The sequence below is a fragment of the Ambystoma mexicanum genome, chromosome 7p (genome assembly GCF_040938575.1).
Source record: "Ambystoma mexicanum isolate Mex_15411 chromosome 7p, UKY_AmexF1_1, whole genome shotgun sequence".
Classification (NCBI taxonomy): domain Eukaryota; kingdom Metazoa; phylum Chordata; class Amphibia; order Caudata; family Ambystomatidae; genus Ambystoma; species Ambystoma mexicanum.
In genome coordinates this window covers 906,536,533-906,552,309 of record NC_090939.1, presented here as the reverse complement: position 1 = coordinate 906,552,309, position 15,777 = coordinate 906,536,533, and the positions used below count along the sequence as shown (strand labels likewise).

Here is a 15,777-nt window from a genome sequence, read left to right as displayed (position 1 = left end):
CGTTATTTAATCCGCTCGTCGAGCGGATCCCTCAACGAACTCGCGCCGGCTTCCCCGCAGCTTCGTTGCGCTCCTGAAGGACTGGGAGTCCGGCGTGGCCTAGCCGGAGCACGCTGCACCGCCTGCAGGCCGCCAGGGGAGCTCCTGCCCTCCTGGTCCTTTCCTCTACATTCCGGTGCTCAAGTGCGCATGCCCGTTAACATATAACGGTTCTTGCAGCTCGAGCGCCGGAATCTTTCCTCAGACAAGAACGAGTGTTTCTTCTCGCAGGTTTTTTTCACCGCTGATATATCAAAGAAATCTCCTATTCAGCATATTAAGAACAATTACAAAGCTGAACTGAAATAAGATTACTGGGCAGTGAGAGAAGGCGTTCAGAAGCCCAGAAAAGAACAAAAAAAAAGTGAGTAACGTGCATTTATTTTATACTGGCAGAACAGTACTCGCCTCAATCAGATCAGGCTTAGTCTGAGGCTGAGGGAGATCACTGTTACATAGATGAAGTGGCAATGGCTAATAGTTTACAGAAGGTTCTTGGATCTTCTGTGGAGAGCAGCGTTAAGAAAGCTGTAACGGATATGCCATTCCCATACAAAATCACCTAGACACTATGGAGGAGCATTTCAGAGGGACTTCCCCTCCTGGGAGGAAGAGAACACAGAAAAGGAAGCACCTTACCAAAGGGGGATGTACACTGGCTCGCAAGAGTAAAAGCTCTACGACCCCCCCCCAAGCCAGCCAGCCACAGCTGCCGTAACGGACGCCTTATCAAGGCTGAAACAAGCCTTCATGAATAGGAAGGTAACCCCTTCCCATCAACCCTCTTACCCCGAGGAGGAAATCAGGGGAAATAGAGCCTCAAGCCTGGAGGGATATGGACAGGGCTCGGAAGAAGAAGATCATAATAAGAACATCTACGACGCTGATCTTTCCCACTCCTCTTCGGAAGAGGAATTTCATTTTGAGAATTCAAAACCCTCGGAGTCAGGGATTGCGGCAGACCCCATCCCTAAAGACACAACCGGGACCAAAACTTCTACTGAAGGTACATTTACCCCAGAAGACTTAATACACCCCAGGTCCACCGACTGGGAACCATCTTCCAAGACATCGAGTTACATCCACCTTAGGCTGCGCAAGCCACTCAATAAAGAAGTTCGGGCCAGACTACGTGCTGAATGTCCACGACCAGACATTGCGGATAAAGTAGCTCTGACTCCAGAGCTTGATTCTAAAATGATTACCTTTCTGGGTAAAAACGTTAAAAACCCCAGGAAGGGTATTGATCGTGCTTGGAAGGCCTGCCAGGATAAAGTACTGGACATAGCAGGTCCACTAGCAAAAATCTCCGATCTTGCGAATGCAGCCATCACCTCATCGGACCCCATCGACCCAGTGATACTGTCTGGTTGGGTCCAGAGGGCTATTTGCCTCTTGGGCAACGCCAGTTGCGCCATCTCAACAGAGCGACGGAAAGGCATCCTATACAAAGTAGATGCCAAACTAACCAAACTGGCAGACACAGAATCCGGCCCAACTGCGCAAGGCCAGCTTTTCGGATATCCCTTTATGAAGGAGATGACAAAATTCGTCGGGACATTCACGGCGTTGGACAAAGCACAGGCTTCAATAAAAAGAGTATTTGTAACCAAGGTTTTCTTCCAAGAGGTCGCTCTTCCGGCCGTTACTTCTTCGACAAGAGACCTCAACAATCCAGAGGTCAGCATAATTCCTCGCAAGAACGCCCCAACACTTTCTTCCCCTTGAGAGGTCGTGGAAGAGGGCGTCCCTGGAGGAGAGCGGCTAGATACCCAGTCCAGCAACAACCCACAGGTCAGTGTATTGATAAGTGCGCCAGCACCACTAACACCTATAGGAGGGAGGTTAAGGATGTTTGCAAATGCTTGGGATACCTTATCGGGAGATGCCTGGGTAAGGGACACAGCTCGGGGTCTACACCTAGAGTTTTTCATGCAGCCCATTCAGACATGTCGTCCCACTCCCATAGTAATGTCTCTATCAGATCAAACCGCCTTAGACAGCGAAATACTCAGTCTCCATCAGAAGCAAGCGATTCGCCCCTGCACAAGTGAGGGAGGCTTCTTCAGTCCCATATTTCTGGTACGCAGGAAGGAAAAAGTGCGCCCAGTCATAAACCTCAGAACGCTCAACAAATTCATCCTTTACCGCCATTTCAAAATGGAAGGTATACACATGCTCAGAGATCTTCTGAGACCGAACGACTGACTTATACGCCTAGACTTAAAAGACGCTTAACTCGCAGTGCCGATTCATCAAGTACACATCAGTTACCTCAGATTCTCCGGGAGAAATCGAGATTGGGAATTCTCCCCTTCGGACTCTCTTCGGCGCCTTGGGTCTTCACCAAACTCTTAAGACCTGTACTAGCTCAATTAAGAGAGCAAGGTGCTCGTCTCATAATTTATCTAGACAACATTTTCATGGCCCACTCACAGGAGTTAGTTCAGAAACAAACCGAACTGGCAATAAACTTGCTACACAGCCTCGGTTTTCTTATAAACTGGGAGAAGTCAGTTCTACTTCCATCCAAAAATATGGAATTTCTGGGATTCATAGTGAATACACAGAATTCGCAGCTTCGACTCCCATCAGCATCAGCTTCGACTCCCATCATTTACTCTCTTCGAGAACTAGCAAGAGTGATAGGGCTACTTTCATCTTCCATTCAAGCAATATTTCCCGACCCTCTTCACTATCGAGAGCTGCAAAGACTAAAAGGCCAACACTTAAGGAGAAGCCTTTCTTATTCTCAACTCCTGACACTGTCTCCTCAAGCGAGGACAGAGCTCAACTGGTGGCTCACTCACATGGAAGCCTGGAATGGCAGAGCTATCTTCGGCTCCGCTCCAGATATTATTATCGAGTCGGATGCCAGTCGCTCCGGTTGGGGAGCGAGATGCGGTTCCATAGCCACGGGAGGGACTTGGTGGTCCCCTCAGGAGCTGGACCTTCATATCAATTGTCTAGAGCTTCTTGCAGGTTCCTTTGCAGTGTGCTCTTTTGCCAAAGACAAAGCGAGTTGCTTTATTTTACTAAAGATGGACCACATCTCAGCGGTAAGATACATCAACCATCTGGGCGGCACCAAGTCGAGACCCCTAGCAGAATTAGCCAAGGACTTCTGGCATTTCTGTCTGGATCACCAGATTTCAGTTACAGCAGAGTACCTTCCCGGCCTCTCAAATGCAGTAGCGGACTGGTACTCCCGCCACTCGACGGATTACAGCGATTGGAGAATCAACAGAGGTTTTCCTCCACCTTCAGGAGATCTGGGGTCCAATGTCCATAGACTTCTTTGCTTCCAGACAACTCCCAACTACCAACTTTCTACAGCTGGAGGCCGGACCCAGCAGCAGCTGCAACAGATGCATTCCTACAGTCATGGTCCCAGGGAATACTGTATGCCTTTCCTCCTTTCACTATGATAGCGAGGACCCTGGCGAAGGCCCATCAGGAGCATGCGAATCTGATCCTTATAGCGCCGGTCTGGACATCTCAGACCTGGTATCCAGTTCTTCTGGAACTTTCTTCAGATTCTCCAATCCTACTACCCCAGTTTCCGGATCTCCTATTAGATCCATCAGGTCAGCGTCATCCTCTCCTCCTCAGCAGATGTCTGACATTAGCGGCCTGGTGGATTTCAGGTGAAGATGGAGAGTCCCAGGCATGTCTCACACAGCGATCAACCTTATCGAAGAGAGCTGGGCTCCTAGTACCCGGAAGAGATATTCCAAACCTTGGAGCATCTGGAGCTCCTGGTGTCGTGAGAAAGGATTACATCCAATTTCAGCACCTGTAGAAGAGATTTTGAATTTTCTAGAATCCCTAGCGGAAAAAGGGCTCGCCTACAGGTCTGTGAACGCCTACTGTTCAGCAATTTCCGCAGGTCATGACCTTATACAAGGAGTGCCAGAGGGAGAACACCACCTCGTCTGCAGGTTGCTCAAGGGTGTAAGGCTTACCGTCCCACCTCCAGCTCGCTATGACAAGCTTTGGGACGTTATTAAAGTACTGAACCTTTTTCTGTCATGGCCTAGTAACGAAGAACTATCACGTACAGCTCTATCTGACAAACTCGCTACTCTACTCTGCTTGGTATCCTGCAGGAGAGTCTCGGACATCAGAGCTCTAGATCTAGCAGGCAGAGCCTTTTCTCCTGATGGCATTGTATTCCATATTCATAGAAGAACAAAGTGCAATTCCAGGGTGATTTCCTAGCCCGCCTTTAGAGATCAACCTAAGCTCTGCTTGGTTAAATGCTTAAAAGTCTACGAAGAAAAGACGGCTCCACTCAGAACCTCCCCTAACGGGCAGCTACTGATCGCTCTGTGTAAGCCGCATAAAGCGGTATCAGCACCGACCTTAGCACGCTGGGTCCGGTGGACGCTAGCCCAAGCAGGGATAGACACCAAGCACTTCGGAGCCCACTCCGTTAGAGGAGCCATGGCCTCCAAAGCCTTCCAGGCAGGAGTTCACCTAGAAGTTATCATGAGGATGGCGGACTGGGCAAGTGAATCAGTATTCAAACAATTCTACCTAAAACCGGTAGATCAGCCGGCATCTATTGTGGTAAGTAAGCTTTAAACAAGCATAATGGGAGCCTCCGGTCTTGACATATAATAAAGATTTTCCATAATAACTTACTAACTAGAAAGTCTTAATTCTATAAAAGACTCGGAGGCGAGCATTATCCCACCCGGCGAGAAAATAACAGCATGTTACCTGATGTTAATTAAATATGTAATGAAAAGATTAATGTTCTGAAATTTACATGTACCCTATCGGAATAACTCCACGATTTTCTCCCACCCTGACAAGGGATCTAGGGTTGTCATATACAAGAGACTAATTGTTCCTTTTCTTTGACAGAGCCTACAGACAAGTCCGCCTGATCACGGCCCGACACAAGTTCTTCTTCAAGTTGGCTACAGTTATCTTCTACTATGGACAGCCAAGTTCGCACCCCAGAAAGAGGAAGTGTCATCATGTTTAGGACTGTTTATGCAGGGGATCTGAACTACTATTGGTGGACTAGGTCACGTGTTGATGGCCTCTAAATGAACTGGAGCCAAGCTCCCTGGGAAATGTAGTTTCTTCAGAGACTCTTACCTTTTAGGTTATGATGTTACTGTTATATTACTGTTATATTGCTATGCTTATATATATTTGGTGCACCTGTTTTCTGCACATTAATCATGACACATTCACTTTTGGTGCACAAATATCTTGCTGCTGAGCTTTTACTTTGTTGTCGAATAAAAGAAAGAGAAGCATAATGCTCGCCCCTGAGTCTTTAATAGAATTAAGACTTTCTAGTAAGTTATTATGGAAAATCTTTATTGTCTTAAATAAATGTTGTATATTCGTATTTGCGAATAACATTAAAAAAAACAACATATGTTGTTTATGAAATTAGTGAGAAGATTCAGGACCAATATACCAGGAGGAACAGAGAGGCTGAGTAGACACTTATTGGAAGGCCTCGTCAATTTCCTCTTTTGACTTCACTTAACATTGGGGTCTCTTGACAAGCAGTAGGGATTACAGAAAATGGCATCCCATGATCTTTGACCCAGATTACGGGCCATTGTATACAAGGTTTAAGCATGTTAATAACAAATTAAAAGAGGGCACTCAAGATGCTAATAAATTGAAGGCATTCTTACTTTTTAAAAGATCAGTAATTTATCAAATCAGAGGGGTTGCAAAGGAATTCACTAAGGTAACAACAGCAACATAGAGGTAGTGCTTGCATACACTGCTACATTCCAATGTGATCACTTAAGTACATCGTCGTCATTACTACTGTCTGCCATATCTGTGCCATGAACACCAACACCTTGTCAAAAAAAAAAGTATACCAAAATGACCATTACATACTTCCCAGAGGATACATTTACAGTAGTTGGGTTTACAAAATATACTTACTATATGCCACTGCCCGTCGTTAATTGCTTTGCCACCACTTGTGACTTTTATTCCAAGTTCATTCTTGAACTGTATTTCAATCTTTCCATCACGTATTGCCAGCAAGAACCAAGAGGCGTTGTCAGGTGATTCTGCATATAATATCACACCTTCCGAATCATAGGTCCGGAAATCAAACTCTGCTGAAAATCTAACAAATGAGAAAAAAAGCAAACTCTTATTAACAAATATAAGCTATAGCTGGTGAACCCATGACCAACTAATGTTCTATATATTAGGACCCAGGTTTCTGGTGCAAGCCAATCTAGAGCACCAGAACTCCAGCTATATTTCCCGATCCAAGCCTGGGATCACTCCGGCTGGTTGTGATCTACTTCCCCAGATTCAATGTGTTGCCATTATCCTGCACCCCCCACACCTTCTCAGCTCCCATCCACCACTCTCCAACACCTGACCTGATTTTCTCCGTTGATGACTCAGTTAAAGCCACTCCTGCTTTGCCCTGCCTCCTGCCTCACAACAGCATCTCCAAGTGCAAGCCATAAAAATGGTAGAGGGACTCTGCTCGGATCCCTGGCTTCCATTCCATGTCTGCCAATTTTTTCAAAAATCCCTATTCATTGGTTGTGTGCAGTCTGTGCTTTCACATTTTGACTTGCTGTTAGCACCCTCAACATTTAGTTCTGGGGGGTAACAGTAAAATACCCCTTTCCTGAGGCAATACCAGTTCATAATGACCAATGTCTCCCATTAAAGGCGGTAATCTTGCCCTGGCCTATTAGCGATTAGAATGCGGCAATATTCCTTTGTTCAGACTACTAATGATGCTGGTGCGACCTACAATAAATAGCTTTAGCATCTTTTAGTTCCCAAGCATGTTCCATCTGTTTTTGGAGACACTGCACAAACTAAGGTAGTGCCGGTGTAAGTTGTGAGAATCAATACTATTGTACTGTTGTATTCTTCAAAGGTCTCTCCACAATTCCATTTGCAATCCTTCAATGAAAATCGTACATTAAAGATTTTAGCAGTATCAATACATAGGCAATAGTCAATACTAGTCACTCATATGAGGTAAAGATGACAGCAATTCAGTTAGCCACGCTTCTGATGCTGCTGTCTGTTCAAGTCCTTGCAAACTATTGAGCACAGCTAACCATGCTGAAATGTTGTTGTCCACCATCCCTTCACCTGAAATCCTCAGAGTCAACCTATGACTGGGCATTCCAAAATAGATCTAAAGAGGCTGTGTAATACCCCCCTCTTCTATACTCTATGAGTGACAGGTTTTTCCCCCATTCCTCAGATCAGGAACCTGCCCCACGCCAAAGGTTTCCTGCAAGTGCTTTACTTTATTGAGCAGCACTTCAGTGGTCCGCTTCAATGGAAGCTTCCGTTTGAGCCACTGAAACTCGTTAACTGTGGAAGAAATTAGTTTGAGCAATCTAACTGTATTACTTGCATTTTATTCCAAGCATTGCTCTGCCACCAACTATATATATATATATATATATATATATATATATATATAAACAGTAGTGTGACGAAGTAACATATTGGAGGCAGAGAATAGGTTGAGTCTGGGGCTTGAGGGCTGTTCCATGTCTAGAAAATTGTATACTGAGAATCATCTAAGTGCCCCACTCTATCCCCAGCCTTGTGTGCAGAACCCTTGCAGTCTACTCGGGATAAACATGGCTCTCTAGGAACCCCAGGTGCCTTGGGGAAATTACAAAAAATAAAAAAGGGGCTACGAGTCGCCTGTGGGCCCAACCCCACCTACACCCAAGAGCCCCAGAGCAAAACTAGAGAAAACAAAATGCTAGAAAACTCTAAGCACTCTATCCCAGCGAGCGGGAAGAAGTGGACCGCGAACACACGCTTGCAGGGCCCACAAATGTGTGCACTGTAGGTTCACTAATACGGACCATAAAGGAGATGACTGACCGACAGATGCAGGAACATGTAGTGCAAGTTGAGTGAATTAAAAATGGTGGACAGAGGTCCTGTAACCTTGCACAGGGCTGGCATGCCTGCTCTGCCAGACTATGTCTTTCAGCTGTAGGTGTTGTAGTTGGCGGAGGCCATACCCAACCACAATGCAAGCACGCACTGCACACACAGCCGATCCACTCTAACAATCAAAAGACTAGGCCTGAACATGCCGAACTGTAAGAAGGGCACAACATGAAGGAGGTGTGTGGGAGTCAGAAGACGGCCTGTGTAGCAAGGAGATGAAGAGACAGAAGCAGAGAAGAGGTTCTCTATGTCCAGCTGTGGCGCTCTATAACTTGTGGACAGAAAACTAATATTTAGAACTTTAGGACTCAGATGACAGCAAGACTTGTGAGAATGGAAGCACCAGCAAGATAACCCGTTATTGCAATAAACAGGGAGCCACTCGCCAAGCAGTGCATAACGGCGAACTACGAGACCGTGTGGCTCAGAAGAACAATTAATACAGACTTGGCTTAACTCCCCCCAGACTTTATTTGTTTTTGACGTTACAAGTAAAATGAAATCAAAGGGACAGTTAAATGTTCCCGAGCTCCCAAACCTATCCAACCACAGTAAACCTAATCCACTTCCCCTCTACAACTCCCCTGGGAAGCATTTGAGAGTTACATTATGTTTGCCCCCTACCATCTTTTGTGGGACACCATTTTATCGCACTCATTTGGCAGGGGCCCCTTTCATTTAGATGTCATAACTCGCCCCATCGCCCAACGTTTTAAGCAATGTTACTCCACTGGCTGCATGGCACTATTAGATCGTATTGGATGACAACAGGACCCCCACCCCACCTTATGAAGCATTTTGAACTGGCATCTGGCCAGTTGAAAATATATTTGGCGCTCTGATCTGTAAGTGTATGGTACCTGGACCATATTCTGTATGATGGTATAATCTGACACACATTTTTCATACAACACTCTGACCATATATTGGGCCTCATTCTAAGTCGGCCAGTGCAGTAAAAAAGTGCTGGGGATTCATGGATACCGGCACTTTACCGCACCGGCCAACTACGGGTTTAGACAGGGTATGACGTCCTTTCATAGACACCCGTTTTTACGATGAATGTTTTACTTAGAGAGTTTGTCGAAAAATGTTTCTTTTTTTGGGGGATGGGGGGGTGGGAATAGGCATATAAAGGGTTGGGAATAACAAAAAATGGTTAGGGGATGGGGTGGAACCCCCCAAAAAATAATTGAAAAAAAAGGCGATGTATTTTTTTGGCAAAAACTCTTCGTAAAAACACCCTTCTTCAAAACGAGTGTCGAAGAAATGACATAGAACCTTAGCCGGTGGGGCACCTGGGTTACCTCCAGTTAAATACTGGGGGTAAGCCAAGTGCCCTAATGGAACAAAAAGCCATCATTACCGGCACTACTGGTGCCGGTAATCACGGCAAATCCCCTCATGGAGTCTTATGGCACTCCATGAATGGGGATTTACACCATCACTCTGGCACCTGTAATCCGGCAACAATGCTGCAGGACTGGGTGCCAGAAACAGTAACTACATTTGCCGGTATCCTGGCAGGATATCGGCAAAGGTAGAATAAGGGCCATTAAGTTGTGATACAATCCAATACTGCACAGCACTGTGACCTTGGATCATATTGCACAATGGCCTGACATTGTATAAAATAACCTACATTGCAGGGTGCTATGCAAGATTTTCATAGAAATGAGAAATCTTCCTGACATGTGTCAATCCCAGAATTTTTTGCTTTGATGGTGTATTATTTTTCCTTATACCTCAGAGAGTGGGAACCTTTTTCCACAATCACACAGAATATTTTACTCTTTTTATGGGTGTCATTTTTCAAACTCTCCATAGTGCCTTTTTAATTTGATCCTCTGACATCTTTTGGCACATACTGCCTATTGTTGCTGGGTTGCCCTTTGGGCTCCCCTTTTAAACTTTCTCTGGCTAACCTCGAGCGAACTAGAGTTCCCACGGGTAGAAAGGATCGTTGGATCCCTTTTACAATGCATTAAGTGAAAACAGCACACCCTACCTTATGTGGAGTGCTGTGGAGATACAATGTCAAGTGGCACAGCGAGTAGACCGCTTGCTTTGACATCCGTGCAGAGCCTGCTAATGCAGGTTTGAATCCCGGCCAAACTCAGCCTTTCATCCTTCTGAGGTCGATAAAGGAGCACCACACTCCGTGGGTAATAATAAGCAGCGCTCAGATACCTCAGGGTTCGTAGTGATATATAAATGCCAAATTATTATTATTAACGTATCCCCTTTCACACTAAAACTGTAACAATTCTGTTACAGGGACAAGCTTACCTTTAATGGCTGTTGGCAGTGATACCTTTTACTAATTTGTTGCACCTTTACCGCGGGCTGTGCTCACAGCTGCAGTAAAGGCACCCAAGGGTGCTAATTTTACCAAAATGGCCCCTGTCCTGTTTTTCTGCCATTTGTGTGCTCTTTGTCCTTCCCCTGACATCTAGGGTGGGAAATTCCTTTGTGTGATTTTTAGCTTAGGTGGGAGTCCCCTGGACTACCCGCCCAAGCTCCAGTCTGTCTGTAAAGGCAGGAAGCAAGGGAGGAGTCCAAAACTACACAGCCCTTTGTCTTCCTCTTTGTCTGAATGGGGACAAATGCCAATGGGGGGCAGGCTGTCCTGAATCGACAACCAGACGTCCCCTTGTTGTAAAATGCAGTGAGAGAATGCAGAAGTTGTGCTGCAGTTCCTGCTAAATACTCTGAACCTGGAAGCTGAAGACAAGTCGACCACTAGAACCAAACCCAAAGAGGATGATGGAGAAGCGGCTGAGACGAATTGCAGTGACCGGAGAACCTGCTCTGTAACCCGAGCCTGCTGTAGCCCTTCATTCCAATCGACCTGGGGACTCCGAAAACGACGACACCAACCCAGAAACTGGTGAGACCCACTAGACTCAAGAAGACCTTCATTTTGAGCCATCCCATGCTGCGACCCTGCGGGGCTGCAATTCCCCAATACCCTGGGACCTCAAGCCATTGTGCAGTGCACAGTCTTCTGAATTCCGAATCACGCTGAAACTTTGTGGGCATCCTGCTGGATCCCCAGAGATATGAATCAAGTCTGAAAAGTCCCCTGTCGTCTTCTCTGCTCCTGAAAAAGGCGCCAAATCCACAGAGCCGCAACCAGCCACAAGGAAAACCGTGCCTAGAGTTCACCCCCACCCCTCCCCCCAATTGATCCCTGCTGCAAGGCCCCTCACAAGGTCCTGTTTTCAGTCACCACGACAAGGAATCCACCGACTGGGTTTTTGGCTGTAGATGTTGAAGTCATCCTGCTGCAAAATCCTCTGTGCTGAGGTACTGTGCTGGCTTGGGCATTTAGTTACCTTAAGTATCTTGTGATTCCTGTGTAGTTTTGGGCTGTTTTCTGTGATTGGGAGTTCTCTCGTCCAGTTAGTTCACTCAGGCCCACTGCTGGAATACTCCTAGGGTGTCTTCTGTGAAGCCCCTGAACCCTCAATTAACTCTAAAGTAAAATACTCACCTGTTTGAACAGTCTTCCTTAGGAACGCTGACTTTTGCTACTTAAAAACCTATCCTGACATTGCGGACCCTAGTGACCCCTGTTCTGCCACTGAGAACACTTGTAAGAAGATTCAATTCAACACTACAGCTAAGTCAATGCCTAGTCTGGGATACTGAATGGAAACCCTTATTGATATATCTTTATGTCCAGTTCATGAGTTCTGGATGACTACCCCAATATAACACCCCTCTCTTAGAATCCCCCTGACCCCACTGAGCCAAGAAGTAGTTCTGTTTTGCAAGTTTAAAAGGTTTATTTGAGAAATAAGACAAAATAGAGATAGCACGCTTTTATAATAAATTAATAATCGATATCACCCTTATAAATATAATGTTAATCAACAATGGGTAATCTGACACTAGCACACTTCTTTATAATCAATGAGGAGTTAGTATAGGATGGATCAAGTAGCAAGAATACTTTTATGATTTCAAGGGAAAAGCAATGAGGAATAAAATGCAGTACAGAAATACTTTAGATGATTTTAGCAAAAGATAATATGATCACTTTTTCTCTGGCAATTCACCCCCCTCCCCTATGCAATGTAAGACATGGAAGTAGATGGAAAGAGGAGCACACAGTTCTCAGGAATGCAATCAAATACAATATGAAATTCAGCAAGTTTAGAGAAAACCGGTATGAGTTTTAAAACACAGGCCCAAGTGCTTTGAATGTGGTGGCAATGAAGTGAGAAATATGCTGAAAATGCTTTTAATTCCCTTTAGGAGGTTCAGGGTGAGTGAGAGATACTTGGGATGAGTTCAGGTTCACTTTAGCAATGATTCAGAGATGGTGATTAAGAGGCAAACAAATTTTTAGCAAGGAAAGAAATTACTGCTGATGGTTACACGTGGCTGGATTTTTAACCAAATCGCGGTAAAATTCGCGAGTGCGTGAATCGTGATTACGGCAAAAGTGTAAGGTGTAGCAAGTCGGTTCTAGGTTCGTTGGAAATGTCGTTCCTATCCCAAACGGTTCCAGAGATACGGACGATTAAATAAAGGTAGTTTTTCGGATTTAAAGTAAACTGAAAATGACAGGTGACAGCTTGCAGCTTCAGAATTGACAGGTGACAGTTGTGCAGCTTTACATATGACAGATGACACGATTTCTAGGAGGCTGTTCTACTTAGGTTGACATAGTTTGGATTAGATTATTTTAACTAAGAGATTGGTTCTGCACAGTTCTGCTAGGTACTCACAATATAAATTTGAAATAGGCCTCGCCACGGATCTGGTCAGGTTTTGTACTGGACTCCGGTTCTGGTCTCGGCACTTCACAGTGATCTGGTCAGCTCTCTGGTTCTGCTCACAGCGGTCTGGGTCACTCTGGATCTCTGGTCTGGTCTGTCCGGATACAGCGGTCTCTGCACGGCTCCTGGATCTCTGCACTGGTCCTGGCAAAAGTTCTTGGCAAGGGATTCAAGCAGCTCGCCCGGCTGTGAGTAGCTTGCAATGATTTGAGGCCTGCTGCAGAGAACTCAGCTTGTGGTTTTAGGCCTCTGATTTAGGTTCTAAAGTATACGTTCTAGGTTCTGGAGTATGTAGCTGGAGTCAGTCTGGAACTGGTATCTTCTGGATGTTGTGTGGTCCGGCAAAACGCTCCGCAGCAACTGGATTTGAATGTGTCTACCTGTCCCAGCAGTCTCTTTTTATGTGTTTTGGAAAGTGGGTGTGTGCGTTGGTCATAACTAAACCTGCCCTCTCACTTATCATTGGCCAATTCCTCCTCTCTCCCTTGATTGGGGGAAGGAAATGTGAGTCAGAGTGATGCTGTAGGTTTTATGGTCAGAGGAACCTCCCCTTGTCAGTTTGCCCACAAATCTATATTTGATTCAAATACATCCTTCCCAGATATACAATTTGTTGAAATTACATGTGCACATTATATATTCCTTATGGTCCATGCTTGTCCGCCTCTGATCTTCCTGGGGGCTTGCATTCAAAAATGACAACATTTTGTGCTTTTTAACTGGTTTTGCAATATCGGACATTTACCCAAATTTACACACATGTGCTCAAGGAGTATGGACATTAATTGATGAAGTGTCAGATTTTTAACATGCAGACATTTGGAGTGAGACCCTATTTTCCGCTAGCAACCCCCCAGAATACACCACAGGGTCCTAACGCATCTCAAAATGTTCACAGAAAAATCACAAAAATAATGATATTACTTATATAATTCTGACAAGTCCACACTTTTTGAGTTATCTATCTTTTTAAAAGTATGCCCTGGTCAAAAAGGGGTGTGGCTTCCCACATCACAGGGTGGAATAACTGGTTTATCCACTTCCCCCAAGCTCAGCTGCTAGCAGAGGCACTGCCCCTCCCAGTTTCCCCTAAGAGGAAGCCACTTTTACGACGCCCCCAATATAACATTTGCCTGAGTCCAGGACAGGCCTTTGTTCAACTCCCTGTAGTCCCCAGCTGCTCCACCCCTAATCTAATCAACAGGGCCATGTGACCTCAGGATGCAGCCAGGCCTGACAGCCAGGCCTGGGAACACAGCTGTTGATCCAGTATCAACTCCTGTCGGGGGTAGTTGTCAGGCAGAATTCAGTTTCATTAAGCCAGGTTTCCGCTAAATGTCACTTTTTGTTCCCAGTTTAAATCACTTACAATTTTTACATATACATTAAATAATTACTTCCTTCAAGTCATTTAAGAATATAGTTTTACATTGTATCCACCTCTTAGCAAGTCTTTCCTTGGTCTGGTTTTGTTTCATTTGTTCAGTTTTACACAAAAGTCTGGTGGTTTTAAAACGCCGGCTTTCTGATAGTGGTGAGTACTGGTAATGCAACCATTTTTGGGATTAAGAAAATGAATTCCCCACAAGAAGGTTGTATCTTTGGAGTGGTCTCGTGCCAACTGCGCAGTTCTCCTATTCTGGCGTGAATGTGGGCGGCGATAGCTCATCCCCACATCCACCCAGTCTATTGATTTAGTTTGTTCTGGGATAGAATAATGGGCGGCGACAGCTCATCCCCACATCTACCCAGTCTATTGATTAAACATGGGTCAAAACCCATGACACACTCATGCCCCAAGAATAAGGAAAATACTTTTAAAGGATTGGGCATTTTGCCTAGGAAAGAGAATAAGTGTTTAAAAGTTACTTACTTGCGAAAGAAGTTGGTTGGTAACTGTGAGTGAACAGTTACAAACCTTCTTACTTACCTAGACAGTGTGTTGCACTATTCTGAAACGTGTATGTAACATCTTCCTTTTCTTATAAACTGTTTTGCCATTCTAAAAGAAAGTAGATCTAAAGGTATATTATTCACCTGCAATTGGCGGAGTCGAGAGCAGTTATTTGCAGGACGCTGTGCAGTTGGAAAAAGTTGTCTTCACTGTTTATGCCTGCCTGCAGGAGGAACTAATAAAATATTCTGTGCGCTCGCGGAGCGAAGCAGAGTCGCAAGCAGTTATTTGCAGTTAGCAGCAATGAGCTACATCAGCCGCATTTAGCCGTTGAGTTCCTAACTCTCATTCAAACTCCTGACTATAATCTCTGCAACAGTTTCCAATCCTTTCCGCTCCCCATATTAAGTTGCTTTACGGTTGGCCGGAGGATTGTTCTTTAACTCATTTACTTCATTGCCTGGGGACTGCGGGGCGTCACCTTTGGGCTTCTCCATTTGACCCAGGACTTAAGGACCTAACCCAGGCCCTAGGATCAGAGAGGCTTAATCTCTTGTTTAAAAATTGGTAAAGCAGGCGCTCAGAGAGGCTTAATCTCTTACCTACTCGTTTCCTGTGTTTAAAACACACTTATGGTGGACTGCGGGTGTGGTCATTTGGCTTCTCCCTTTGACCTATGATTTAACCCAGGATTGAGGACCAGCCATATTTTTCACCCTAACGCTTTTGCTTACTTTGCTTTGCTGGGCTAACGGACCTAGCCCCACCAATCATCATGCGGTCCGGCCTACGCAGCGGGGCCGGATTGGATCCAGTGACACAAGAACAGGTGGCAGATAATGAGCCCATTAGTGCAAAGGGGGAATTGCCAGGGGGCCTTGACCTGTGGAATCACACCAATGGTGTTTCCCCCTCAAGTGCCGACTTCTCCGGGCAACTTGCCACTGCCCCCTGAATCCATGGTGATGCTCTCACAGTGAGAGGGTGTGGAGGGGACCAATCCAGTGGTCTAATTTGGCCAGACTTTAAATCTGCATTAAATTCAGATGATTACCTTAAGCTTGCCCCCCCTATTAAACATCTCTAACCAAGCTGAAGGCCAGC

General features: G+C 45.4%; 1 protein-coding gene across 1 annotated transcript in view; it reads right to left on the bottom strand.

Annotated features, from left to right (window-relative positions):
• Nucleotides 1-15,777, bottom strand: part of PROS1 (protein S) — an 858,149-nt gene that overhangs the window by 339,023 nt on the left and 503,349 nt on the right. The window contains exon 10 of the mRNA XM_069637200.1: nucleotides 5,971-6,160. Coding sequence (XP_069493301.1) covers nucleotides 5,971-6,160 — 190 coding nt within the window. The remainder of the gene's footprint in view (nucleotides 1-5,970; nucleotides 6,161-15,777) is intronic.